The following is a 27686-nucleotide window of genomic DNA, read 5'->3' as shown; positions in this document are numbered from 1 at the left end:
TCACTTTTACTCCACTATTATTCCTTTCCACATTTATCCTTAGAGATTGCCTGCATTGTTATTTAAATTTATAGCCGAGGACAAGAGAGAGTGTTATTTTTCTCCTTCATCTCTCGTTTATTTCTAACTTACATAAACAATACTGCAGATACAGTATTTATTTTGCTTGCCCCGGGGGGCATCCGATCTAAATTTTGTCCTTATAAGAAAACGTAAAATTATTTTCCATTCTGTTTCTCATACAGAACAAAATTTATTATTTCACCGAGGAATATTATCTCGTAATAATGTAACATTGCAGTACAATAGATTTTTCTTTTTGACATAAAGACATTCCTCAAACATTATGTGATACAAATTTTAGGGTGTTGAGAATGAAATACTAGTGGTTGTTGAGTGGATTGAGTTCGAGAGTTTATTTATCGAATAAATAGGTAAAGTAAAATTACATGTGTGACAGTAGAAAAAGTAAGGCGAGGTACAGTAAGAGATGCTCAGTCCGAGGCACGATGATAGAGAGTGCCTTTTTCATAAATTGTGATTAGCTATTTATTGAAGTACTTGCAATTGAATAATACTGAAAATGAATATTCAATAATTAGACGTATGTCACAATTGAAGAATGTGCTGACCATGGCCCTCACAAGGGGGGGGGGGGGGCTGACAGGGCTCTAGCTTATAGCTAGTCGCCTGCGTGCCATTTTACTTAAAAATGTAAAATTTTACATACATGTGGCTATATGATGCAATTCAATGTGATATTATGATGATATTTCACATGTAGAAATTTTTTAAAATTATTTTTAGTGTGTTTCCTGAAATGGCTATTTATCAAATATATTGAAGGGGTCATGTTACCTGACTACCACAATTGGGTTTATATGAAAGTACGAAAAATCGCTAAAAATACACAGAACGCCCTTAATTTTGCTTTGCGGAACCCTGGGGTTCCATTAAGGATACAATTTAGGGAACATTAAAGTGTAGGTAGAGCATCACACTGCTCTTAACCTTAACGATAGGTATGGGGGCCCGTCATAATTCCTGGCCCGCTTCAGGATGTGGGGGCCATGGTGCTGACTGTAGATGAAATGACATGCGATAATTGGGTAATGCGCTATTAGTCGCGTTGCTGCAATATCGCAGCGCTTGCTGCCAAGGATTGGATTGTTGACTATCACAGACTATGTCACATTTGTAAGTTATGCTGACTGTAGATTAAGTGATATGCGATACTTAGGTAATGCGCTGACTGTCGCGTTGCTGCATTCTCGCAGCGTTTGCTGACAAGGTCTGGGGTTGCTGACCCCCACAAAATAAATCTCAAATAATATATTATGTAACTTTGTTGTCAATGAATGAATTACCACGTATTTTTAAAAGATTTAGCAATTTTGTAGTAATTTATTAAAATATTAATTTATTAACTAAAAATTCTAATTGCTCACCACTTCCACTTAGATTTTTCTATGCATAATAGTAGTCAGCTCCTGTACTAAATTATAAATATTTTTTTATCAGCTACCCCTTTTTCATTAAAATCAGTAAGTAGCTATTTTTAAACCCACCCTTTACAGTATGTATTGACAATATTTATTATAAGATTACATATACTTTCGGAATTCATACTTTCCTTCTCTTATTGATAGTTTCCTTATGGCTGAATATCGTTAGCCCCCTGAAATTGAGTAATATTCTGAATAACTGAGACTCTCCACCGTCACGGTCTACTTCTCTCATGGAAAAGTGAAGGTTGCACCAAGTAAGCTCCGTCACTTGGTTACTCTAGCACAACGCCGCTCTTCCCTAGAGGCTACCAAAAATCACCAGTCTATCCGGTCCACGCCGAATAATATATCAAAAAAACTGAAAAATGCGTCTTAAATTTATTGTCGAGAGCCGTTTCTTCATCTGGAGTCTCTGGATAATTGACTGGTTTGTCTTGTGCTCTGTCCAAGAACACATTTCGAAGGTATAACTTGCCTTTCGCTTCCTTGCCCCATGGTCCATGACAATTAAAAGAATATAGAGAACACCAATGTTTGCACAAGAATAATTTTCGTGACATCGCATTTTTCGCAACTGTGTGTGCCTTCTTATTTCTGCTTCACATCCAACTTTTCCAGTAAATTTATAAATTCATCCACTATTTATAGAAACTTTATCATATTAGCTAAATACGTGCAGTAAATATTTTTTTATATGTATTGAATACCAAATTCAAATAATAAAATATGCCAAGACAATAATTGTAGCTAGAATTCAAAATCAGCCAAGTCCATAATAGATGAATAGGAGAAAAACAGCTTTTTGTTTTCTCAAGTACACAGTCACAAGGGTGAAAGTTTATATTCTTTCGAGTATAGAATATTTAAAATTAATAAGTTCCATATTTTGATAATACAGAAATGTTAGAAAGCAGTAGTTCTTCAGCAATTCACAAAAAAGTCCAAAATACCTAAACGTGGACTTGGCTGATTTTGAAATCTAGCGACACAATATATAGTGTGATCGATTTAGTTTGATTATGAATGAAAATGGTGATGCCATTGCTCCTTACCAGTGATGGTCTCCGGTTAGCATGTCAGGGGGGCCACCAGGTGTGGCAGCCTTGAGGGCCGCCAGCCATTCCTCCATGTCGCGCCTCGTCTCGCCGCACAGCACCAGGGAACGACACGGTGTGATCACCTGCGAATCAAAAGAAAACAATATCATAATAAAATCATTGTCATTTTTTTTAAATAATGAGCATGACATATGTACCTAATATTTTTTTCTAATTCTTCTTATATTCAGTTCAATTATTTTATTCGCATGTCTGGAGTCGCTTCCAACAAACAATTCGAAGGACTATGTACTTCTTTTCTATTAATTGACCGTTAGAAGTAATTGATAGCTATCATTTTTTTAAAATCTAGCCGGTTATCTTGTACAAATGGATATTAAGCCCAGTCATTGTTGAGTTGAAGCTTTCGAGATGTGACTCAAAATACTTAGAACTGACGCAATGACAGATGTCGACATCATCACCAGTTCTGCATACCATCAAAACCAGAAAACTACAGCACTATAGTGGCAAAACGCTCTTACATGACGCCAATTGTATCATTTTCTCTAGTTCGGCGTCACTCTAACTACGTCATATTTTCTGTTAAAACTATCGAACTTTACGCTTATGTGGTATGTTTATACCTCGGTCACATTATGACACCATAAAAGCAAAGCATTCCCTACTTGTTATATAAAAAAGATAAATGATAAACATAGAACACGTGACTTAATAACTTCAGTGATTGGTACGAGTACAGCTTCACTGAACTATTCCAGGATGCAGCTGATGATAGAACGATGGTAATCGTTAGAAGAAGATTATTTTTTCATTCATTGATTGAAAATACTGGTTAGTAGACGTGTGTAAATAATTGCGAAGATTGTCTGCAATGTCACTGCCAAATAAAGTTCATGCTCAGATTTCTTAAATGAATCCATAAGTGAAACTAGCCTGAATTGTTTTAGTCCAAAATTCCAGGATTCATTGGAACCCATTTGGGAAACGCTGCTGTTATTTGAAAACTTTGATAATTGCATGATAATTCGACAGAAATAATGTATGACAAATTTTGGAGCTAGGTATTGCATTGATTTAAAACTTAGATATTAAAAGCTAATTAACCCAATGTGGCACTTGGCTATAATGCTAAATACACGTAATTATTTTCTTTCAAGCATAAATTTAATAATCGTTATTTAATGATTCTTCACAATTCCTTCTTACGCTGCTATTCTCAACAGTTAGTACTTTCGCACGTTTCCGTTATTTGCATTGGTCCAAATTAATACGGAAGCCATTCCATACACAAGGCGGTATCGAAAATAATTGGTAAATTCGTAATAGGATGAAAATTTAGGTTGGTAGACATGTCAGTCAAATTCGGGTATGATACGTTCGAATCCAAAAATGTTGTATTGAAACGTCAATCATATCAACATAACCTACAATTGTATAAGTCATGTCATTGCAATTGCAGCATGTAGTAAAACAAATATTAAGTAACTACTTGCTGATACTAGCCACTAGATATTTGACAGCTCGCGGGAACTATAAATTAAGGCTGCGGCTGTAACGTAATTATTTTTCAAAACAGTCGGATCTTGCATCTCAATTTTCAATATGTAATTGACATACTCTATCTCGCTCTAAAAGTTAACACAGCCAAGAGACGGGATGTTAACACAATCACTGCTATCCTTTTAATTACCACATTTAAATAACACGTTAATTACATCTAATGGCCAACGACTCCAAACCCGCCAGTCGCGGTGTTAGCACTACATGAGATAGTACTTTTTGACAGTTCAGACGCTTAACTTATTGTAATAATTAACTGCCTAAATAAATAAAGTGATACATGTGATAAGTATATCACATTAAGCTCTTTTTGGATGTTAAGTGATATGTTAGAATAACCATGTTGGTGAGCTATACAAATTATGAAAGTATCACTGAGAGTGGACATAATAATAATATGAAACACAGGTAGACAGAACCACGGCGTAAAAACAAAACAAATCCATTACCGCACAAAATAGCTTTTGCGTAACTAACGAGCCTTTTCTCTCTCAGTTTTATTGCGGGTCTTCAATTAAAAGAGGCGTAATAAACAGGTAAAAAAGAAATACTCTTAAATAGATGGGCTCCTACCTGTTTAAATTTACGTCGCGAAATAAGCGTAAAGCTAAATACCATAATTTTTGTAAAAGCAAATTTTTATACCGTTCTAAAAGGTATTCTATAGTCCTATAAACGAAGTGTGATTGCATTCTGTCATTTTTGCTTTTGTTGATTACGCGTTCCTGATAAAATGAGGTTATTAATTTGGACACCAGGATAGCTGGACATCAGGGATCTTGGCGTCGCTTAAAATCAATGGAAGGCGTGAAGATATTATACACATACGTTACGAGTAGAAACGAGAAGTATCCAACAAAGGTCTACTTCTACTAACTAGTACAGGGGTTGGCAAACTCTTGGACCAAAAGATCCAAATATGAGTATCACAACGGTTAAAATTTTTTTCGAGAGCCATACATATATTTTTATAAATATGATAAGTATGTTTATTTATGAAGAAGATTTTGCGAATAAAACTAACGTAAATATAAGTTTTTTTATTGTTGAAATTATAAATATAATTTTTAGATATAAAATGAGTTACATACAATTTTCACACATTCCTAGAAACTAATGTGAACAATGACCTTTCTTGCATTTCTTTGGAGAGTGTCTGTATGTTTGGTATGAAACTTGTAGTTTTCAATTTTAGGTGTGACTCCAAATTCTCATCGGTTATTTGGCTTCTCTAAAAGCTATTTATATTCTTCATGTTTGAAAATGATTGTTCACATACATATTATGTAGACTCGAATATGAGTTCGGAAAGCTATACCATGTATTAAAAATCGTAGTATCTACCTTATTATGTAGATCTTTTAGAGCGCTCCGCTGTGCTGTGAAATTAAATTGCATTTTTCTTTCTCCGAATCCTCAATTTTGGTGGCAAGATCTACAAATTTGGAGCTACATAACTCTTTGCTTGTAAAATCCACATAAAAAAATCTATTTCAAAAGTGCTCGTGTCAATATGAAATGGAGAAAATTTTAATTTGTCGACTTTTGCAAATGGGCGGATTTAAAACGACAACAATCATATCTTTTTGTAAAAAATGTGAATTGGGAATATGGCAAAGAGCCGCATGTGGCTCGCAAGCCGTGGTTTGCCGACCCCTGAACTATTACACCTTCTCTACTCAGGTATTTATATATTTATGACAGTACCTTTTTACCAGGAAAACATGAACATGGGATCTACATTATAAAGATACGGATTATTGTGAAGTGACAATAGAAAGAATAGCTGCATCATCCGTTTATTCGAACATGTTAATTATAAAATGTTATATAATTATAAACACTAAACAGCTGTTTATATGGTGGCAAATATTTTAAGTACTACCTACCGCGGATAGATATATATATATTTATTTAACCACAAAAAGAAATTTGTGTAAATGCTGGAAAGGAAACGAGTATAATAAATAGAAACAAAATACATTAGGATGGGTTATTATGGCAAAGAGAAATAGTGCGACATAGTTTTATTGCATAGGTAACTACTGAAATACGATAATAGATAGCGTCTTGGATTACGTTGAAACTAGATAAAACAAAAAATGTCAGCGGCGGCACACAGATATTTTCATCTGGTGACACAATTTAAAAAGCGTTGGTAATAATAATATATTATTTTCATTATGTGTAACATTATTTATATTGAATATTTAAGAATGTAAAATTCTTAATTGAAATTTATGTAACATTATTAAACCTTGTGTATTATTCAATCTTGCATATAAAATAAAATAGTAAAAAATTATAAGCCAGCAAATACCCTGATACGAGTACGTTCAAACTAAAAATTTGAGAGGTTTTGACTCATTTTATAAATCAGAGTTAGTGTTGTTAATGCCCAGATTTTAAATTAAAATAAATTATGTGTTACATCGGCGCGCGCAACTTCGTCACACGACTCACACGCTAAAAATACACTCTGATCTGTTTTCCCAAACGCGCCAAAAGAAGTATAACTTAAAAAATATGGTTGCCAATGCTGACGAAATTTGCAAACTTTGCACCTTAAATGCAAAGATGTTAAAATATGTATATACGGATATTATTTAACCCATTCGAGGACTCAAGTTTGTTATGTATTTTTTGCTAGGATTTTTTAAAATTATTTTAACACTGCAACATGCCACGAGGTCTAATAACAGTTGTGCAGTAGTTTGTAGTGAAACAGTATTTAATGAAGTAGTAGTGAAACAATCACAAAAACAGGATTTGAGAATTGAACCCGGGGCCGCTGGATAAGAAGCCGTTGCGTTATGCATTAGATTACGAGAGACATTCTTTATTTTCCTATATATGTCTTACGTCATGTTGTGAACGTCTTCAACTTGTCATTTCCAATGCTCAATCACGTTTAAAAGGATGAATTATAAATTGAAATACTGTAAATATTCCACTGTCGAAAATACAGCTACACTCTCGTAAACGGAGCACGTTTAAAGAGCAGCGGTTCCCAAACCATTCCCTGCCGAATGCTAATCCCGTAAATAAATCTCCTCCAAACGTTCATAATTCACGGGAGACGCTTAACCAGTGGTGCATAACCCGAGGCATCCAGACTAAATGAAATAGGCAATTGATTTTATTTATTCTATCCGATGAATTAACGAAGTACCAAGACTAGATTATCCGTGAAACACGGTAAAATGCCTTCAGCCATCAATTGTATATCACTTTATTTATTAACCTCCTGCAATGTGCATGTGCAATAATGTAAGCAAACAATGGGTTGGTGAAATTCCTCGCAAAATACCTTCCATGGAATTGGCAATGACAACACAGGGCTGATAAAGCTTGGCGGCGAAACTACATAGGTACCGTGACTGGGAAGTCCAATGACCTTAAGGCATGATGCACAGAATGTTAACGATATACAAAACTAACTAATTATAAACCTTATGCATAGATGGCAGCTTAGCATACTATGACAACGTTGCTTTTGGCGATGAAAATATTTTTAAACTGACGTATAACGGTAAAAGTATGAAAACTGCAAAATATAAATTGACTTATTATAAATTAACAGTTATTATAAAATTTAAATCACAACATTTGGGCAATACTACTCGAATTGCAACTATTGCAACACTATGTCAGTTGACACAAAATAAAAAAAAAATCAATTTAGTTTCAATAGTTTTAATAATAAAATAAGATATTTTAATACTGCCAGTTTTTAGTGTTTGCGTATATAATCAGTACTCAATATAATTTTATTTTGATAACAAGTAAAAGTGATGTAATTTTTTTTTTCACAGAGTGGAGGTTTGTATTACCAGATTTTTGTTTATATGAGAAATGGATGTTAACCATTTGCTCAACCTATTACGTCCACACCACGTGCCAGAACCAAGATTCGACCCCGGAACCTATGAAATTATAAGCAGACGCGCAAGCCGTTCGGCCATCGTGGGCCTAATATATTAAAACATATTTATTAAATATTTTTTTATTCAACGAATAATTCATAAAACTTAAGAATGTGACATTTTTTATCGAACATACATAATTTGAAAACACTTCAAAGAAATATAATATATAACAACTAGAAAAAAATATTTTGAAAAAAAATACTACACCCAGCTGGATTTGAACCTGCGCCCATGTCCACTGACAACTATTCTATAAGTGTCCTTTCTAATTCCGGCAACGTTAATTTTTATTCAATTTATTATTCTCTGAAGCGTTTTCTAAATTGCGTTACTTATTGGTGATCGGTTTGTTTTCAAAATACTATGTATGTAAAAATATATTTATGATACGTAATTGTGCCGTTAGGAAATTGGTTGATTAATGTATGAGCCCACCTTCTTAGAAAACCATTACTATAAATAGGGTCACTATTCCCTGTGCGGTCAGCGAACAATTAGAAAAAGGTGAAATTTGTTTACATAATAATTTCTATAAGTACACAAATTCTTTATAAGCTATTTAACCGATTTTGCACCATATAGCGTATAACACTGTTTGTGACGTAAGCAATCTGACGTCACACGTCATTCAAAATGGCTGCTTCATCTGCCACTTTCAAATGTCATTTTAATAATGCACTTATTGTAACTAAAAGTATATTAGTCTATGATTACAACAAACGTTTGCTTGAAACCCTTGTTCATTTTGTAGACTGTGACATTTGCGAACTTCAAAAACAGTTCCTAGTCGTGCTGTTTACAAAATACGTATAATTTTGATCCATAGTCTATAATCTAGATAGTAGAATGGTAGATAGATAGATAGATAGTAGGATAAGATGGATTTACGTAAGATTGAGATAAAATACCTCCGCTAAACGACCGCAAAGATAGGTACCTACTGCTGTGTCTGTATAATATTATACAGAGATCATTACATTACATTCTAAACTAAATCCATTTTCATTTCTGTCATTTCTTATTCCGTTTTGACATCTCATAATAATATAAGTGATTGAAGTGAAGTTAGTCATAATACAACTGTATGTATTGCCATCAAATGGAAATGTTTATCGGGAATACTTTATCCTTTAGTACAGTAGAATTATAAAATAAATGTGATAAAATCACTGATAAATTATTTAAAGTACATAATAATTATTCATTTATGATTATTAAATTTATATGGTACCGTTTGCACACTTTCAGACACATTTACGATTTTAAAATTTTAAATTAATGATAGGGGAATGAAATTTTATAAGTTTGCCATTATATTGGACGCCATGACACATTAGCAGTATTTAGCCTATAAAGTATTTGGGAATCTCATGCACACGACCCTGTACCTTTATTTATATAACATGGGTAAATTATTATCCCTACTGACAAAAAGGTTGTGCATCCTTTCGCTGAACTCAAGTCCCTCCGAGGCGCTATTACACCGAAAACTTTCAAAGCGTGCGATACATACAGATTTTAATTTCACTTTCGAAGACAAGTTTTATTTATGAGGTTATTATTGTTTGTTTAGCACGGTTCTCGTTTGAATAATATTTTGATAAAAACCAAGCTCTCTCTCTCTCTCTCTCTCTACATCCGCCCTAAATGGAAATTTCATCAGCGTATCTGTTTCATTACGTAATTGAGTTAGTCTTTAGATGGAATTCTATTTTGCCAAAGTGAAATAATTACTTTGCAAAATAATTGATCAACTGAGGATAAAAACGATCCAATTACATAGGTTAACGACTTCTACAAAACTTTGTGTCTATATCCGTTATTGAACATAGGAAATGAATTTAACCATGTTTTTCCTTCCAGTGTCATTGCTCTAAAAAGAGATCAGTCTGTCATATTTTTGAGCGTTCGCGTTCTTCTTTTGTTAGGGTTTCCTTTATTGGAAATCTACACATATTCATGTGATCATTCGATACGATATACTGTACAAAAACATTTTCTTGGCTACGTGTACTCCACCCATTTTAACCGTAATTCCATTATAAGCTCCTCCCATTTAGTAAACAGCGCCTGGAAACGTAGCCAAGAAGATGTTTTCGTACAGTAGAAATTGATATCAGTAGTCTAGTAGGGCAGCAGCGCGTTGAGTCTGCGACCCTGGACTTTTTACCAGTCCAAATTATGTTCTGGCGCTTCTTCAAACAGTTCTCATCAATAGTATGTTACATTCAATTTAAAGTACATGGACACAGATAATTGTGTGATTGTTATGTTAAATAGCTATATTCATCGGTAGCGTACGGTCCATACATGCTGTACAGTATAGATGTATATTGTCGAATGAGAATTTCTTGTTCACGTGTTAAAACTGTAAAAGAATAATCCCATCCAGTGCAGCTAATCGCACTTCCGTTTTCAAACGAGGAACGCCCCCAAATTTATCATTTAATTTTATGTTCCCACCCACGGTGTACGGATTCATGAATTTACGTAATTACGAACAACATGGCTAAAACGATCAGGAGTGATGTTAGAATTATTATGAGTAAACTTTTGGTTCATTGTGAAGAAGAAAAGAGTCGCATCTAAATATGGGCCGATACATTATTTTTTAAACATGCACTCTAGTAGTACAGGCGGCAGCCATGACAGGTAAGTCACTGCGAAGTCTTCTACACTACTTCTACTTTCGACTACAGTGACTTCCTGTTAATGCCGATTTCTTGTTGTCGGACAGTCTTGGATCGATAAATTACCGTATTTTATTATATTATGTATTTATTGCGCAATTATATAGTAAATTTGACTAAACTACGCTTATTCTAAAGGTTCTATGTTATCACAGTTTGTTGTTATTGTTTACGTTTTATAATACGAGTAGTATGTAAATATGTTTATAATATCGGGGAGCTACCACCATATTTTGAAGATTTTATTGGAATTTTTAGCATAGGCATTTATACGCAAAAAATCGTGGACTATCAGAAAATTTTTGCGGACCACCGCTTGAGAAACACTGTTCTAAACGATTCTCCGATTCCACCCGCTGCCTTTGTTTTTTTGACTGTCGGGTAAATCATGACACAGACCCTAGAATTTTATTGAACCACGCGTAAAACAGTTTCGTTAAAAAATAAATGATTATTTTGCTACTGTTGTAACATAGATAATATATATGTAATGGTTAAATAATACACTTTACATGTATTTTTTCATTAAATTATAGTTAGTTCCGCTACCAGATGTCTCCAGTAGACACATGTGACGCTCCCCCTTGGCCCTGACATTGCGCGCGATCACGCCTCACCCTGTGATATCCGCGTAACGACCGTGTCAGCGTAATGTCCTCACGTGCTGACCATACGTCTTTTAAGCGCCGCCACTATATTACACCACTTACTTGTGAATCGCGCGGGAAAACGAGATAAAAAAGCGAGGGAAAACGAGATGAAATGGGCGGGAAAAAGAGAAAATGCGTTAGTACGTCACGCATCAGGAATCCCCACGAACATCAGATTAAATTTGTCAGTGGCGTACGTGACAGGGTGCTTACTGATTATGGCTATCAGACATTCCATATAGCCACACTCATAAATTGAAATTCATATATATTTTTTTAATATGAGTGAACATTAGTCGTATGGAGGTCAACGCCGTATTACGTAAAAACCAAATGCTGCCTGTCCAATGTGTGCGTATTAAGTTAAAATTATATTGGCAGATTGCGTCTGGCCATTGCCGACTAAAGAGGAAAACCGATACATTCACGACTGCTCTTACCTTTCCGCTCCTCCCGTTGTCTATGGATGACCTGTCATTGCCTGTCATTGTATATAGAGTGCTCATACTGAGGCGTCTGTCGTGTTCACTTGTCGGAGTATTCTTAGTTTCAGATTTCTTTCAGATTATTTTAACGTATCTTGGAGACCTTGGAGTTCATCTGATTTGGTGCTTCTGTGTTTTTAATAATTGGAAGTGACGATCGAAGTAAATAAACTTCTTCTGTGTATAATAATATCATAATACACCAGGACGTTTGTCAATGTGACAGTCGATTCTAAATGACAATAACCAATAACTTATTTATACTCTTCAGTCATTATAGAATACCAAACTTCCCTTCAAGTACGTTATCAATAAATAGTATGGCAGTGGACCACTCGTTGCTTGTGCAAAAAGTTATGCTCAGGCTTTATTAATCTAAAGATGGCGGTGGTCTGGCCCAATCATATACCACGACTGTCAAAATCTATTCTCTATGGTTTTCAAGGATCGGGAGCGATCATGAGTAAAGTGGGATAAATTCTATTTTCCGTCGTTCAGATCCAAGCGAAGATTGCCGAGAACGTACGAAGATATCGGAACACTGCCCATTAGGTTTAACAGCTCAGTTTTGACGTAAATTTGTGCAGGAATATTGTTCAGTGTAGCCACCAATCCTAACGAAGAAATAGTTTTCGGTCAACCTATATTTTTGATAATAGCAACACTATGTTTATTTTAAACCAATCAAAAACAAGGACCAACGCAATTGAATCGAAGCGTGTAATTGCAAATAGTGTAAAACGTTGGCCACGACGGTCGGCGTGGATGGTTGGATCGGGTTGGGTCTGCGCGTCTGCCAATGTAATTAAGCATTTTGCTTATCTATGACTGTGAGACGCGAAATCTTAGCAAGACCTTTGAGAGTCGAAAGGTTACGTTAGTCGGCTCTTACATCTAAACTCGCCGCATCTGCCACACAGTCACAAATCAAACCTTCCAAGAACGTCGTTTTTGTGTTGCGTATGAAGACCGCACAGACCTACCTAGCGACAGTCGTACGTAACCTACGAAACGTCTAGATATTTGGATGCGGAGATCGGCGAGCCGGTATAGGAATGACCAATTCATAGGTGTTTGTATGCGTCCTGCCGTCTTCGACTCGCAGCCCGAGAAGCGTGCAACTTGTCGATTGCAACAGCAGATAATTTGTCATACTAAACCGTCGCATTCGACCAATTTGCGGAGCTCCATTTAGCAAAGAGTGTTTGGTGAATAACAATGACGTCACATCGATGTATTCGACATGTTGCAGGCGAGACGAGTTTTGATGTGAGAGCTGGCTTACAGATACCAGTCATCCAGTCCTTGCTGAAGGATATGATGGTGAAAAGGCGTGTTATGTGACACGGGTGTCTTCAAACTTTGGAGCACAGCCTCACGGATTTCGTCACCGTGGTCGACCGTTCCTCACCGATGTAACAAAATGTTCTACGCGCTGTAGGTCAAAGAAAATGGAACAACCTTTTAAGTTTTTTTTAGTGAAAAACCCAAGGAAAATTGCCAACGCTAGTTCCGAATATCATTTTTTTTAAATTTCTTGAATTTTCGAAATTCCCATTCACGAGAATCTTGAAATTTTGGAAAAATCTTGAGAAGCGAGAATCAACTCTTCTCATTATTTCTCTAGTATTTTTTGAACAACAGTGTTAACAATAGGAATTGACATTAATTTCTAAGCGGCGTCAGAATTTATCTTGCCAAATTTTAGTTTTAAATCTATTTTTTATTCATGTGTCTAAATATGATGCAGGTGGCTAAATTAGTAAAACACATTGGCCGGAATGTATTTTTAAGATTTTTTAATATGTATATTTCTGAGCTGTTTCCTAATTATGTATGTTTAATAAACACATTCGATTAATATTATTTTTGACCCTTTTAATAAGCGCGTACGCCAATGTAGAGTCTGGCTTTAGTTATATTAAAGGCTAGGCGGGATTAATTGGAGGCGAGGGAGAAATAAACGGCTTATAAATGATGTAGCCAAAAAAACCTGAAAAAAGAAATAGCTATATTGGAAAACCATAAATATGCTACAAATTAATGCTTTATCTCTCACGCTCACTTTGTGATTAACATCAATATTATCTGCTGGTTTTTTCATGACTGTAGAGAATTTAATGTAAGAGTTACAAGAATTTAATGTAACTCTTACTGGTGTCTAGTAACTTGCTTGAGTGTAACCTGGTCGAATATTAGGGCAATAATACTATAGAGAGAGGGCATTGTCCGGCTATATAAATATGTTTTCTTTGCGTATGGTGCACAATAGAAAAAAATATTATTATGAGACCTTGTATGATGATCCGAAATAAATAGTGGACACTAAACTTTGTCAATCATACGTAGGTATTTGTTTTCATTGACCTAAGACTACAAATTGCAGATAGTGTTGGTTAGTTTTTTTTTAAATTCAAATAAACCCTACGTGTACCAGACCAGAACATGATAGATAAAATATCTAAAATTATGCCATTAAATCATACATAATTTTCAATATTATATAGATAGAAAAATATTTTTTAACTGTAATAATATAATTATATATTCATAGTTCAATAAAAACTTGAAAAAATCTTTTTGTAGAAAAAATTACGACATCCGACGGGACCTGTACCGCTGGATTCACGCCAATGTGCTTTTCCAATTACACTACGAGCATCCTACTTACTTACGATGATTTTAACTTATATGAAACATGAAATACTTATCGAATTGCGTTGTAATGTTGGCTATCGGTTTTAGTATATTAAAATAAGGTAGGTATCAATTAATTCCTTAATTACTAACCGACGTCACGGGTCACTCTATTGTTCAGTTTTTATGTAGGTAGATATGTATGTTCAATATAAATATAATATTACATTCTCAAATCTTGTGTCTTATTCTTTGAATAAAAGATGTAGGTTATTAAATAATAAGTATGACTAAAAAAGTGTGCACTATTTTTGTCGGATCGCCCATAGCATACCTTAACTATTATGGTTTGGTTTAGACAGGGTTTAATTGAATTTTACAAATCAAATTTATTTATTTTACATATAATGAACATAACAAATTATAAATTCAAAGCGTTCACAACATGACATAAAATAAGTGTTAATAATTTTTAAAAATAAAAATACAGAGAAGAGTGAGTTAATAATACAAATAAAGTAAGAAAATAAATAACTAAATAAAAGTAGATGGAAGCACACAGAGTGAACTTTGATAGACTCTATCTTAAAAACTTATAAAACAACGTCAACCTAAATTTACACTCACGTAAGTGGAATATATCAATATCCGAAGCGATTTCATTAAACATGGTTACTGCCCTCCCAATTGGCATTACTAATGGCAGGTTAGTTCTGCACCGTGGGAGAACAAACAACGGATGCCCTCGATTCCTAAGGTAATTATCAGAGACACACAAGTCAACACCACCAAGAATGGCAGAGTTCACATTTACGCCGCGTATAAGTCTGAAACTAACCAGCACCATCTACAATTTGTATTTGTACGAGTGGTATCTAGATAATCAACATTTTTAAATAGAATTCTTAAAAACTATTTTTTCCCCATGAAAAACTGCTCGGCACGTCAGACAGCCGAAAAGTAGTATTTAGGAAATTTTGGCACGCGTACGAAAAAAGGTTTGCCAACCCTGTTATAGGATAATACATAGTGTGTTATTTAGATGGCACATTTACTTTTGTATTACGTATGTAAATGTCAGCGTTCTTGTAGGGCCGGGGGCGTAGGTAAATATTATGTTACACGCAATACTTTTGGGTTCAGTGAATAAAGAAAATTATATCTCTGTTATTTTTGAAAGAAAACTATAAACATACCACATAAGAGTGAAGATCCACAGGTTTGACAGAAAATATGATGTAGTTAAGCCGGGTCTCACATCAAAACTTGTCCGCCTGCAACGTGTCGAATACGTCGATATAACGTCACAGTTATTCATAAAACACACGTTGCCAAATGGAGCTCCGCAGATTGGTCGAATGCGAATTTTTAGTTTGAAAAAAAAAAACATCTAGGTACTATTCTGCCCTTCCAAGGAAGAAGGAAGTAACTCGCAAAATTTGTGAAATTGAGTTATGAATGCCATCCGTTAGGTAATTTTGAAAGCTATATATTCTGTTTACTTTAAAATCAGAATTATCACTAAAATACCGTTAAAATCCTTACTAAAAAATGGACATCTGGTAAAATAATACAAATTTCTTAGCAAAAAGCCAGTAATTGCACCTATTTATTGCAGTTACTGCTTGTTTATTTTTACATTATTTGTATTTTAACATCTTAATAATAAAAATTATCACCGTTTTTCATTAATTCGCAGTACTAAAGTTGGAAAAAAAACCACATTGTGTCATTTATCTCGAAAGTGTGTGAGAGTCAGTTACTGCCTTCTTCCTTAGAAGGGCAGTATTGCAATCGACAAGTTGAATGCTTCTCGGGCTGCGAGTCGAAGACGCCAGGACGCATACGAACATCTAAGAATTGGTCATTCCTATACCGGTTCGCCGATCGCCGCATCCAAATATCTATACGTTCCTGGAAGGTTTGATTTACGGATGTGTGCTAGACGAGGCGAGTATAGATGTGAGAGCCGGCTTAAGTGACGCCGAGCGAAAATAATAATGGTAACAATATTTAAATTAACTAACAGTAATTCGTGCGCAGTAGAAGAAATCACAATCTGCGCAATTTCATGGTTAAGTTGTTCCACCATTATAGTCGCAACAATGGAATAAAAACGATTAATCAGTTCAATTCCTTAGTGATTGTGGGGAAATGTATTGATCTTTAGCATACGCTTCGATTTTTTTTTTTAATATATCGATAATTTTTGAATCGACGCCATGAAATTTTCGTACGAAGATATCCGTCGAAATAGTATTAAATAGGGAAATCTGGAGAAAGAAAAAAAATCACAACGCAGACCCAACGATTTTCAATATAGGGATGTTTTTCGTCCTCCCCATTTGACACTTACGCTGATGATTTTAGCCAGTCTCTGTTAGCTATTTCAGCCTCCCCCCTCCACAAAGAAATATGTCTATGACTATTATATATCTAATCATTATACTATATTTGGTTTTTCTGTGTTAAAAGTTTGTCAAACCTTTTAGATTCTTGATTGATCATGATAGGTACTGAATATTTCGTATATCTCCATTAAATTGCAAAAAAATTATCTTAGCTAAGAAACTTTTATTTTAAGATTAGTATCCCTCATATACCTAAAGTTTTCTTTTTACATTTAATATCGACGTCTTTGATTTCTTATGTAAGTTAAAATATAAGTAAGTAAAATATCTCTCTTTGATAGATGTCGTTTCCACGAGATTATTATGTCAAAATGCGATTATCAATATTTCAAGATGGATTTTGAATTCGATTATACCGTCAAAAAGAGCCAATCTACACCCAATCAAAAATCACTCTACTTTTTCATTATATATTTTTATACACAGTTTCCCGAATGAACAGAATGTATAGAGACACTAAACGTATAGGGCCGCACCTAGAAACATTGCCAATTTAGATACGTACTTAAATAAAATTATGAGTGTTAAAAAACTGAAATAGTAGATAAAGCGACTTAGAATCAGCGTTCCCAGATAACTGTTTTACCAAATCGGTATTTTTACCATGTAAAATAAAAATAAATCGAGATTTAGGAGAAAAAAGCGAGACAACATAAAAATACGCATAGTTATATTATTTAATAAACCATTTCTTTTATTCAACGAATAATTCACAAGATTTTGAGAATGTAACATTACATTATATATTGAACATACATAACTTGAAAACACCTCAGATTTATTATACTTTCTGGAAAAAGTCATATTTAAAAAAAATACGATGCTCGACGGGATTTGAACCCGTATAACGGGTATATCGCGCCAACTGTGCATTAACCAATTATTATTATGCTACGAGCCTCCTATATAATTACGAGAATCTAAACTAATAGGCCATACCATGAAATGCTTATCAAATCGCGCTATTATTGGCCATCGGTTTTTGTGTATTAAATCAAGGAATATTAATTACCTTAATTACTAACCGACGCCCGGCTCGCGTCAAATATTTTAGTTATTAACTTCTACTTTTTTTTAATAAACCATTTCTTTTATTCAACGAATAATTCAAAAGATTTTGAGAAATTAACATTCCATATATTGAACATACATAACTTAAAAACACCTCAGATATATACTCATTATAAAAAACAACATATTTGAACCGGGCGTCTGCCAAAAGTTGGTAAGTCATGTTATGGAATAATTGCAATTTTAAAGTTTGACACAACCTCTAAAATCATGTGTAATGCTAATTTCTTGGTAATTTATGTGCACGTTCTTTATATTGGATGACGTTGGATTTTTTTCTAAATACTGTAAATACTTAAATTATTGACTTTTGGCAGTAACCCCACTATAATATATTATAATATGGGGAAGCTGTAATCAGAATAGTGAACCTGGTAAGATACAGGAAGTGTGGCGAGCAGGTGTCGCGTGGTGTCCAAATGCTTGGACTGAGGAACGGATATACAAGAAGAATAAGATAAATATATTACTCCTCAATTCGCCCCTGTCGACAAAATTCCTTGATACAATGCCCCGTATATTTAATTCGCACGTCCCAGCATAATCGGGTAAAGTGAATTACAGATCTCTACTAATCCTATTCAATTCCCTTGCTAATATCGCGCCCGGGATTAAATAATTAAAGTATCTACCGACCGATGGCGCTGTGTCTGATAAGTTCAGCAATATAAATTTCTAAATGCATTGACGCCACCTCGAATAACGTCACTGAACTAATTACTATAAATTATAGTTATAATCGCGATTATTGATACCTTGTTAATTAAGGTTTAAACGAGTTTAAGTCACATATAGGTAGAGCATTAGTTAGGAGCAAATATGTTGGAAAAAACTCTTTTTTTTTATAGATGGAGCATCAGCGGCACTTACTTATTGAAATTGAAAGCCAATAAACTATACCTTGGGCTTAGACAAATAACACGGCAAAAAAAAAATTGAAATTCTCCAGCACTTTTTTTAGAAAAATTTCTTAGATTTTAATTTCTAACACAAAAATTTCGAAACACGTCGGGTTTTTTTAGAAACCCATTCCCTAATGAACTGTCAAAAAATTCTCGGTGTTCACCCGAATTCCAGAGTGGTGTTAGGTCATGGCTAGGGAGGGCTGACAGGGCTCTAGCCTGGGGGCCCTGGTTGTGGGGGGCCGAGCGTGTCGGGTTGACCAGATAAATGAGATAAAGACACATCATAAATTTGATTTAATAGTAAAAATAGTCGCCTGCGGCGCTATTATACTTCATGACCATGAACATTTTTCATTATATAATTGTCCAATATATTTTCTGATTATTATGTATTGATACTCGACAGCTCCATTATTAAAGTAGATGTATTGAAAATCGCCAATAATTCACTGTATAAGTACCCTCTATTTGAACTAAAACACAATTTGAAAAACGTTAATGTAGTGTTTCACACTGCGTTTAATCTAAGCGGTGGATAGGGGACCCGTCAAATACCCTAGCCTGAGGGCCTGTTTCAGGATGTGGGGGCCATGGTGTAGGTACACCGAGTGCAATAGACAAAAGACCGATAAACGAGATATTAGGCTGTGTTGTATTGAGTAAGTTGTGTATAAGTCAAATGCAATAATACTTTTTTTGTCCATTATTAATATTTTCGAACCTCAATATTAAAAAACCAAAAATCTTCGATAAACATTCGGTGGTGGTGTAAATCAAAAGAACATTTTTTTTCGGTGGAATTCAGCATAAATATTGTAGCTCTCTAGACCAGTGTTCCCTAAACTTTCGTGTACCCCTTCTATAATTTTCGTAACACTGAGTACCCCTCGTCAAAGAAAAATGCATATAAGTACTTTCCTTTTGTAGTACATAAACAAAATAATAATAAACGAAAAATAAATTCATTCATAATAAATATAAATAAAGTTATATTATAAAAAATAACATTCATTATAATCAATGAGAAGGATGAAATTGTTTATGTTGAAACGACAGATCATCGTAATTTGGTTCCCTGGTTATTAATTTTAATCTGAGATGCGGTTCCACACCCAAAAGGCTGTTCTTTTTTTTTACTTAATGTCTACAAATGCTGAAAAAGTTTTAAAAACTTCACATATATATGAAGTTGGAAAAGGCAAGATGTATTTCAGGAAATTCTCTGATAAAACTGGATACACATGTTGCATTTGCAACCTAAATGATGTTTAAGTACACTCCTTATATTTATTTTGCAAGAATCCATCTGAAGCTAATAATTCCAACAATTGCTCTTCTTCCGCATGCAATAAACCTTCTAGCATGGGTGTTGTATCAATGCTTGTTGCACCAGGCGCAGCCATAGCCTGGTGCAGCGCGTACCACCACCAAACTCTTCCCGTACCCAGAATCTCTGAGGATAAGGTTGTAGAGGTACATTAAAATAATTCCTGAAAGGCGCTAAAATAACAATATTAAAGACGATAGAATAGCACAACAGTAAACCAATCTCGTCAAATAAACATGGTATTAATTTTATAACAGATGATTTGTCACAAACTTTATATAAATAGCAAACACTAAGCTGCAATAAGCTCCTAAATGTTCATTAAAGCCTCCAAAGATATAAAAGCGAAGAGAAGTAATACTAAACTTTTGAGATAAGATCTACAAATAATGTAGTAAGAAGGTAAGGGACCTCGCGTAATGGATGGAAAGTGCATCAGTCGCGTCGCGGCGCCTCGTAACGACGTCTTTACGATGTTTCCCCCCCCCCCCCTTGTGACATCCCCCTACCCCCACAGTCTACCTGGTTTGCCCTCCGCGAAAGCCTTCAGTTTTAAAGTGCAGACAGTGTCTAGTTCAGGGATGGCGAACCTATTTCTATATGAATGATAATATAGTATGTTATAATATATGTCAAACTCTCGCAAAAATAGTCAGGTGTCAGATAAATAAAGTAAAAGCTAAAATAATCGTCATTCTTTAAGCCACTCTAGATACATTGTAAAATGAAGACATATATTTGCTATTTATATTCATTTATTAGTCCTTGGTATTTCGTTTTCACGTCTTTCTGCTAAGCCTGAGTGTCTCATTTCATCGATTCATGTTGTATAGCACATCACTCGATGAACATATTATCGCTTGACAAATCTCGTCATACAATGGTAACCAAAATATAAAACACCTAAAGCAAAACATGAGAGAATTATAGGACGGTTTTTAAAAAAATCTGACCATTTGGATGAATGTATTAATATTATTAATTGTAGAAATACATGTTCCGACCATGTCCGATTCTAATAAGATCATAATATGTACCTCCACCATTGATATACTACTGGATGAATCATATGCTTCTTAAAATGACGCCCGATTTTCAGCGAGTCGGCCTTTATTAAAACTTACTGGGTAAGCCCGATCTAGCTTGCATCTTACTCTAACTAATAGTCAGCGCATGACGACTTGCTCTGTCTGCTTTGCGTTGCAGTCACCCTTAGGTTCACTATTCCAAGAACGCAAATTTAGTTTTACAGCCAGGGCAATACGGGTGAAATTCGGGAATCCATGTTATCGGTCTTAACGCATTATACCTACAAGGAAATATTATAAGACGATATTCATAATATCTTTTGTGGTACACTTTTAAAATGAAACTTGTATGGGAACTGCTCATCTAGTAGTATATCAATGACCTCCACAGAGTTGAGGTTAGTTTTAAGAGATTTTTGTTTTCATGAGAAATGGGTGTTAACCACTTGCTCTACCTATTAAGTCCATACTCTGACTCATACACAAATTGAAAAATAATAAGTGTACTTGCCAAACCCAGGATTTGATCCTGGGAACCACGCTGTTATAGGCCAGCATTTAAGCTGCACGGCCATCGTGGGGAAATACATACTAAGTACAAACTTTATAGGGAGACTTTGGGCAATATTTGTCTGTTATTTTACGTGAGTTTGAAAATTAGAGATGCCAGCATAAAGTTCTTAATATCTCACAATAATTTAGATATTTTTTATAACTTTCAATGGAGTTTTCACCTTGTTATAAATATTATACTAGGGATGTCCCGCAATTTCTTCCGCGTGAAATGCGAAAATAAAAAGGAGACACTATGAAGACATATTATACTGATTTAATAAGTTTCTTTTAATCATTGAGATACAACGTTTGGATATACTTACAGAGCGCCTTCTATACATTGACATTTACGTAATGGCGCTGTATGCGATTACGGTATTATGACACGCGCATTTTGCATGCTGACGGTATCGCAACGGCTTTAGTTCCAGAAACGACCGCGGTGACGTGTATTTGTCGATATAGAAGTCGCAGTCTAGACATGTATCTCTTACCCAAGCGTTATATTTATCCAGTCAATGCCAAAAGAGATCTTTATTTAACTATTTTTTTCGACTTATACAAGGTATAAATGAGAACACTGCCATTCTGGGCAGTGTTGACCTGTGTGTCCCTGATAACTATCTTAGAAATAGAGATCATCAGTTGTTTATTCTCCCAAGATGCAGAACCAACCTGCCACTAGTAATGCCAATTGGGAGGGCGATAACTATGTTCAACCAAATTGCTTCGGGTGCTGATATATTCAACTTGTGTGAGAGTGAGTTTAGGTGGACGCCATTTTGTAAATTCTTAAAATAGGGCCTCCTTAGCAAACTCGGTATACTTCTTTGAACTTCTATATACGTATAATAATAATTGTATTATCACTGCTTTTGTATATTTATATTATGTTGTCTTTTTATATTTTAATTTTTATCCCTTTTTATTACTTTTCTTTTGCTTTCTTCTTTATAATAATGTTTCATGTCATGTTGTGAACGTCTTAAACTTATAATTTGTAATGTATGCTATAAAATAAATAAATCTAAAATTGAAATTGAAATTGAAACAACAGGTCGAAATTCATTAAATTGATTGAAATCAGGTATAGGTAAATCATTCTACAGTGGCACCATAGGCGATTCGCACGTGTATTGAATTGCTTGCGACAATGCCTGTTTCAATGCTAGCAAACAATACCACTACAACTGCAAGCCGCATTTGCCGTACCCATGGTGCCACTGTAAAACGATTTACCTATAACTCATCTATATTATGTAAGTCTAGTTGCAGAAATTTATTTTTCCAGATGAAACTTATTTAAAATTAAACTAACTTAAATTTAGAATATTTTAACTAAATCCGAATAAATCATCTAAATCTTTATTAATTTCTCAATAAAAAAAAAACTTCTTAACCTTCCCGCGTGTCAAAGGTTTTCCATTCCTGATCTTGTATATAAGACGTGATTGAGGCATTACCGTTGCTCCAGGCATTCATTTTAGGGGTCGGCAAAATCTCATTGTTTAGTATATTTTTGAAGATTGCTTAAAATAATATGCAAATTACAAAATGCCTAATATTATTTGAACTGAAATTTTTGGCGGTATCTCTTCAGCTTAGGGCGTAGAAATCTTTGTGCTTTGTCAGAATTTTGAACATCACTTAAAATATGCGAACGTTGAAAGTTCTATGGCTTTATTTTAAAATTAATAATACAAAGGTATTTATATAAATTCTCCAACTTGGTATGTAAATAATAGCGTTTCTAGTTTGCCATTCACAATGGGGCAGATCATGCGTATAATCCTTCGTCACGTCTCGCACTGTAATGTGTAAGCTTCTATACAGTTCCATGCTCTACTACCAACGATTGGTGGAAATTACCATGCGATTAATAATCGCAATGATAAAGTTATCTCCGTATGAAACGAAGGTTAAATCTACAGCCCGTATATCATTATCATAGTACGTAAAGACCTGCGAGCATTAGGCGAGCCGAGCAAGAAATGTTACAAAATTCGTGGCATAATCAGAGGTGTAACGGTGTCTCAAACACGAGTGTAATAGCCTCATTTTTTTGGCGATCCGTAAATGCGTCGGTTTTTAATGAATATGAAGAGATAGCGCGTAAAAAAACTGTCACTGATACTTGCACGTGTAGACACGGTAATATAGCAATTCTGTTGGGTCAGACAGGGTTGATCATAACGGTGTTTTGGTAGAATCGAATAGAAAAGTTAAAAATCCGTGGTTAGATGCCATGTTACAGGCAGTGACGTCCCTGGACAAAATGCTGTTCCATTTTTTATTCAGTATTTTTTATCATCCGTGCAGGTGTCACCCAAGACGTCGAAGGGCAACGGAAGTAAGACATCGCGAACCCGACAAAAATGTACAGTCCTGTTAAATCTTGTATGTTAATTAATACATTTTGTTTCCAGTCAGTGAGCTAATTTTTTTAATGAATATATATTTTCGTTATTACTAAGTTTAGGTAGCTATTTCTATATAGGTATATACACAATGATTATCCTCGATTTGCCGCCCTTCGATTAACTGCCGCCCCCAAGCGACGCTCAATCTGCCTACCCCCACAGGACGTCACTGGTTACAGGCCAAAAAAGGAGCAAAAGTACTACTTATGAATTGAATAATTATTGGAAATTAATTACCGCTCTACGATAACGCTCTTTTTAAAGACAAAGGCTTAATAATTAGTCTTGATAGAATATAGCACTTAAAAGTGAAAACTGCCACGAAATCTCATCATTACCACATTCTTAAAATATGCTGTATCTCTTACTTTACACAGTCTATGCAACTAACCACCCCAGGTTTAGATTCCCCAACCTATGTTTCCATTCGGCTATTAATTTATATCAGGAGACTGCCCCAAATAAAAAAATCAAAATTAAAGAATTAGCAGAATTTATGAAAATTATTTGTATTCCTGGCACCGCTCTATGATTTCTCTATGATTTCCCGTGATCACATATGCGTGTGAAACATGGACCCTAAGTAAAAGAGAGATCCAGAAACTTAGAGTAGCATAACGTGGTATGGAGAGGTGCATGCTGGGCATAACGCGAAAGGACAAAAAGAGGAATGAGTAGACAAGAAAGCAGACAAGGGTTTGCGATGTAATAGAGTTTATTAACAGCATTAAATGAAGTTAGGCTGGACACATAGCTCGAAAAAGAGACAATCGTTGGACAAATCTAGTTATCCAGTGTTATCCAAGAAGTACAAAACGTCCGCAAGGTAGACCTAGATGCCGTTGGATCGATGAAACGATAAAGTTCTGTGGACGTACGTGGCAACGCAATGCACAGGGCCGAGATAAGTGGAAGCAGCTTGAAGAGGCCTTCATCCAGCAGTGGATAGATTCAGGCTGATGATGATGATGAAAATTATGAAAGTGAATTTAAAATAATCATTATGTATGTAGACTTTAGACTTAAATTTCTACCGATAATTTAAAGTAAGTGAAAACTTGCAACTGCCTTAACTTATTGAGTCAGAAATACTGTAAATACATAATAATTATGAAGACAGATGTTTCCACACAAAATGTATTTATCTGTTTATAGAAGAATATAATTTGCACGGTAAGATCAAGATGTAAATGAAGAAAATCGTTTACGAAGACTCGTTTATTAAGCCAATACGAAAGCTTTAATCTAACACCAAGTCAAAGACACCTGCTAATAATGATTCTATTGATCATTGCTAATGGGTTAGGTTTGGTTAAGTTATTGTAACCGGTCTATCTAAAAGATGAACAATTAAATGCTTCATTGTCTACCATTCCTGAGACAAGGTCTGCCAAACGAAATAGTCGGTCTAACTTCGCAAGAAAGCCAATAATATAAAAAGAACAGTTGGTTTTCTTCTCTCTTGTTTAACCTTTGATTACGCCTGAATACGTAAAAGCAATAACACAGAATCAAATATCATACTGTATGCAAATGTGAAACAATAGAAAAAGATTGACTTCAAAAGCAATCTCGCGGGGTTACTTCAATGTGAAAAGGTAAATAGAGAGAAATGAAAATAGTGGTATGCATATCACCTAAGTGCTCTTGACAGATATAAAGAACATCGAGCTATAATAATATTATGCTTATAAATAGCCTGTAATAATAATACAATAGTATTTATTGATTGCGCTTTTTGCAGTGTACTGTAATGTAAGTGGATCTGGGGGAGGGGGTGCGTTATAATGTTGGCTATCGGTTTTAGTATAACATTAAAGTAGGTATGGAAGTATGGAAGTATGGACGCTAAACCAAGAGATGTCACGGAGACTTGAAGCTTTAGAGATGTGGTTGTATAGACGCATCCTCAAAATTCCTTGGACTGACCGGGTGACAAATGTTGAACTTCTCAATCGAATGGGGGAAAGACCGAGAAGTTCTACGTAGTATCAAAACCAGGAAACTACAGTACCTCGGCCATATTATGAGAGGACAAAAATACAGCATTCCCCAAGGAAAGATCAATGAGAAGCGTAGCAGAGGACGGCGCCGCATTTCGTGGCTTAAGAACCTCCGTGATTGGTACGAGTGCAGCTCCACTGAACTGTTCCGGGTAGCAGACGACAAAGATAAGATCGCCTTGATGGTGGCCGACCTCCGCTAGGGGATGGCACAATAAGAAGAAGAAAGTAGGTATCAATTAATTAGTTACTAACCGACGTCGCGGATTACTCCATTATTTAGTTTTAAAAACTCAATTAGACTTGCTAATAATTAAATAAACTATTTTTTTATTCAACGAATAGGACACAATATTTGAGAATGTAACATTTTATATATTGAATATACATAATTTCAAAACATCTCATGTATATACACACTACAAAATAACTTTTTCTAGTGTGTATGCAATGCATGAGATGTTTACAAATTATGTATATTCAATAACACATTTACATATTATTACGTATTTTTATTTTGAATTAGCAAAATTCCAAGTACAACGAGTTAAAATCCCAAATAGCTAAAAGGAGAGAACTGACCTTCAAATAAATTCTCATGGGTAAAAGCGGTATTCAAAGTGGACTTAACAACACCCATGGACCAGCAAGGGATTCAAACGCTGTCCTTTTAACTAACTATTTCTAGTTTCAACAAGGGACATCAAATAGAGATACCTAAGTTTTGGGGACAACATTATACAACTTTTCACTTAGACCCTAAAATGTTGACACAGGTTAGATTACAGGATGTGTTTAACTCAATCGTTAAACTTTTTGGACACGTGTATAATTGCTGTATGCGTATATATTATTACCGAGATCGTAATGGATTAGGGATATGAGGAATGCATGACAGATGTTATGAACGAATGCAGTATTTACAATTATTTTTTGTGACTTAAGTTGTGATTATATTGAGATGCACGTCGCGTACTGTCACGTTGATAAATTTGGTCTATGGTTTTGTCATTTTGCAAATATTTTGAACGATCACCATCATTGTAAATTCTACGATGGAGGGTGCCAACTCTAATGTATTGGTATTTTGAATTATTATTCATTATTCATGCTAATTTTAACAGTAAGTTGCTACGTGTGCGTAGGTACGTTAAAATTACTTGCAATATTACATCCATAAATAATATTTTGAACAGAACCCAACCTGCAGACCATGCATAGACAATAGAGAAAAACAAAAAACCCGCGATTTTGACATGAATTGTAGAATGTAGTATTGTGAATATGTAGGCATGTAGAAAATGATAAAAAACGTTCATTGAGACATGCATGTGTCGACGCAGTATGGTATAACGTGAGGTCACCTCATTGTTGTTCTGGTTTTTGTTTTAATTGACAATGTTCGTTTAAAAGTTTAAAATGTTCTACGGGATGGGAGCATTAGTC

The 27686-nt window shown here is 34.8% G+C and overlaps 1 protein-coding gene across 1 annotated transcript in view; it reads right to left on the bottom strand.

Annotated features, from left to right (window-relative positions):
* The window catches only part of LOC147069113 (diacylglycerol kinase eta), a 100598-nt gene that overhangs the window by 40987 nt on the left and 31925 nt on the right, over positions 1 to 27686 (bottom strand). Inside the window, exon 3 of the mRNA XM_085951547.1 lies at positions 2561 to 2688. Coding sequence (XP_085807673.1) covers positions 2561 to 2688 — 128 coding nt within the window. The remainder of the gene's footprint in view (positions 1 to 2560; positions 2689 to 27686) is intronic.

The sequence above is a fragment of the Rhyacophila brunnea genome, unplaced genomic scaffold (assembly GCF_057557595.1).
Source record: "Rhyacophila brunnea isolate RB1 unplaced genomic scaffold, BYU_Rbru_1.0 scaffold_24, whole genome shotgun sequence".
NCBI lineage: Eukaryota > Metazoa > Arthropoda > Insecta > Trichoptera > Rhyacophilidae > Rhyacophila > Rhyacophila brunnea.
Note: the sequence above shows the minus strand (reverse complement) of the source record. Positions and strands in the feature narration are given on the sequence as shown.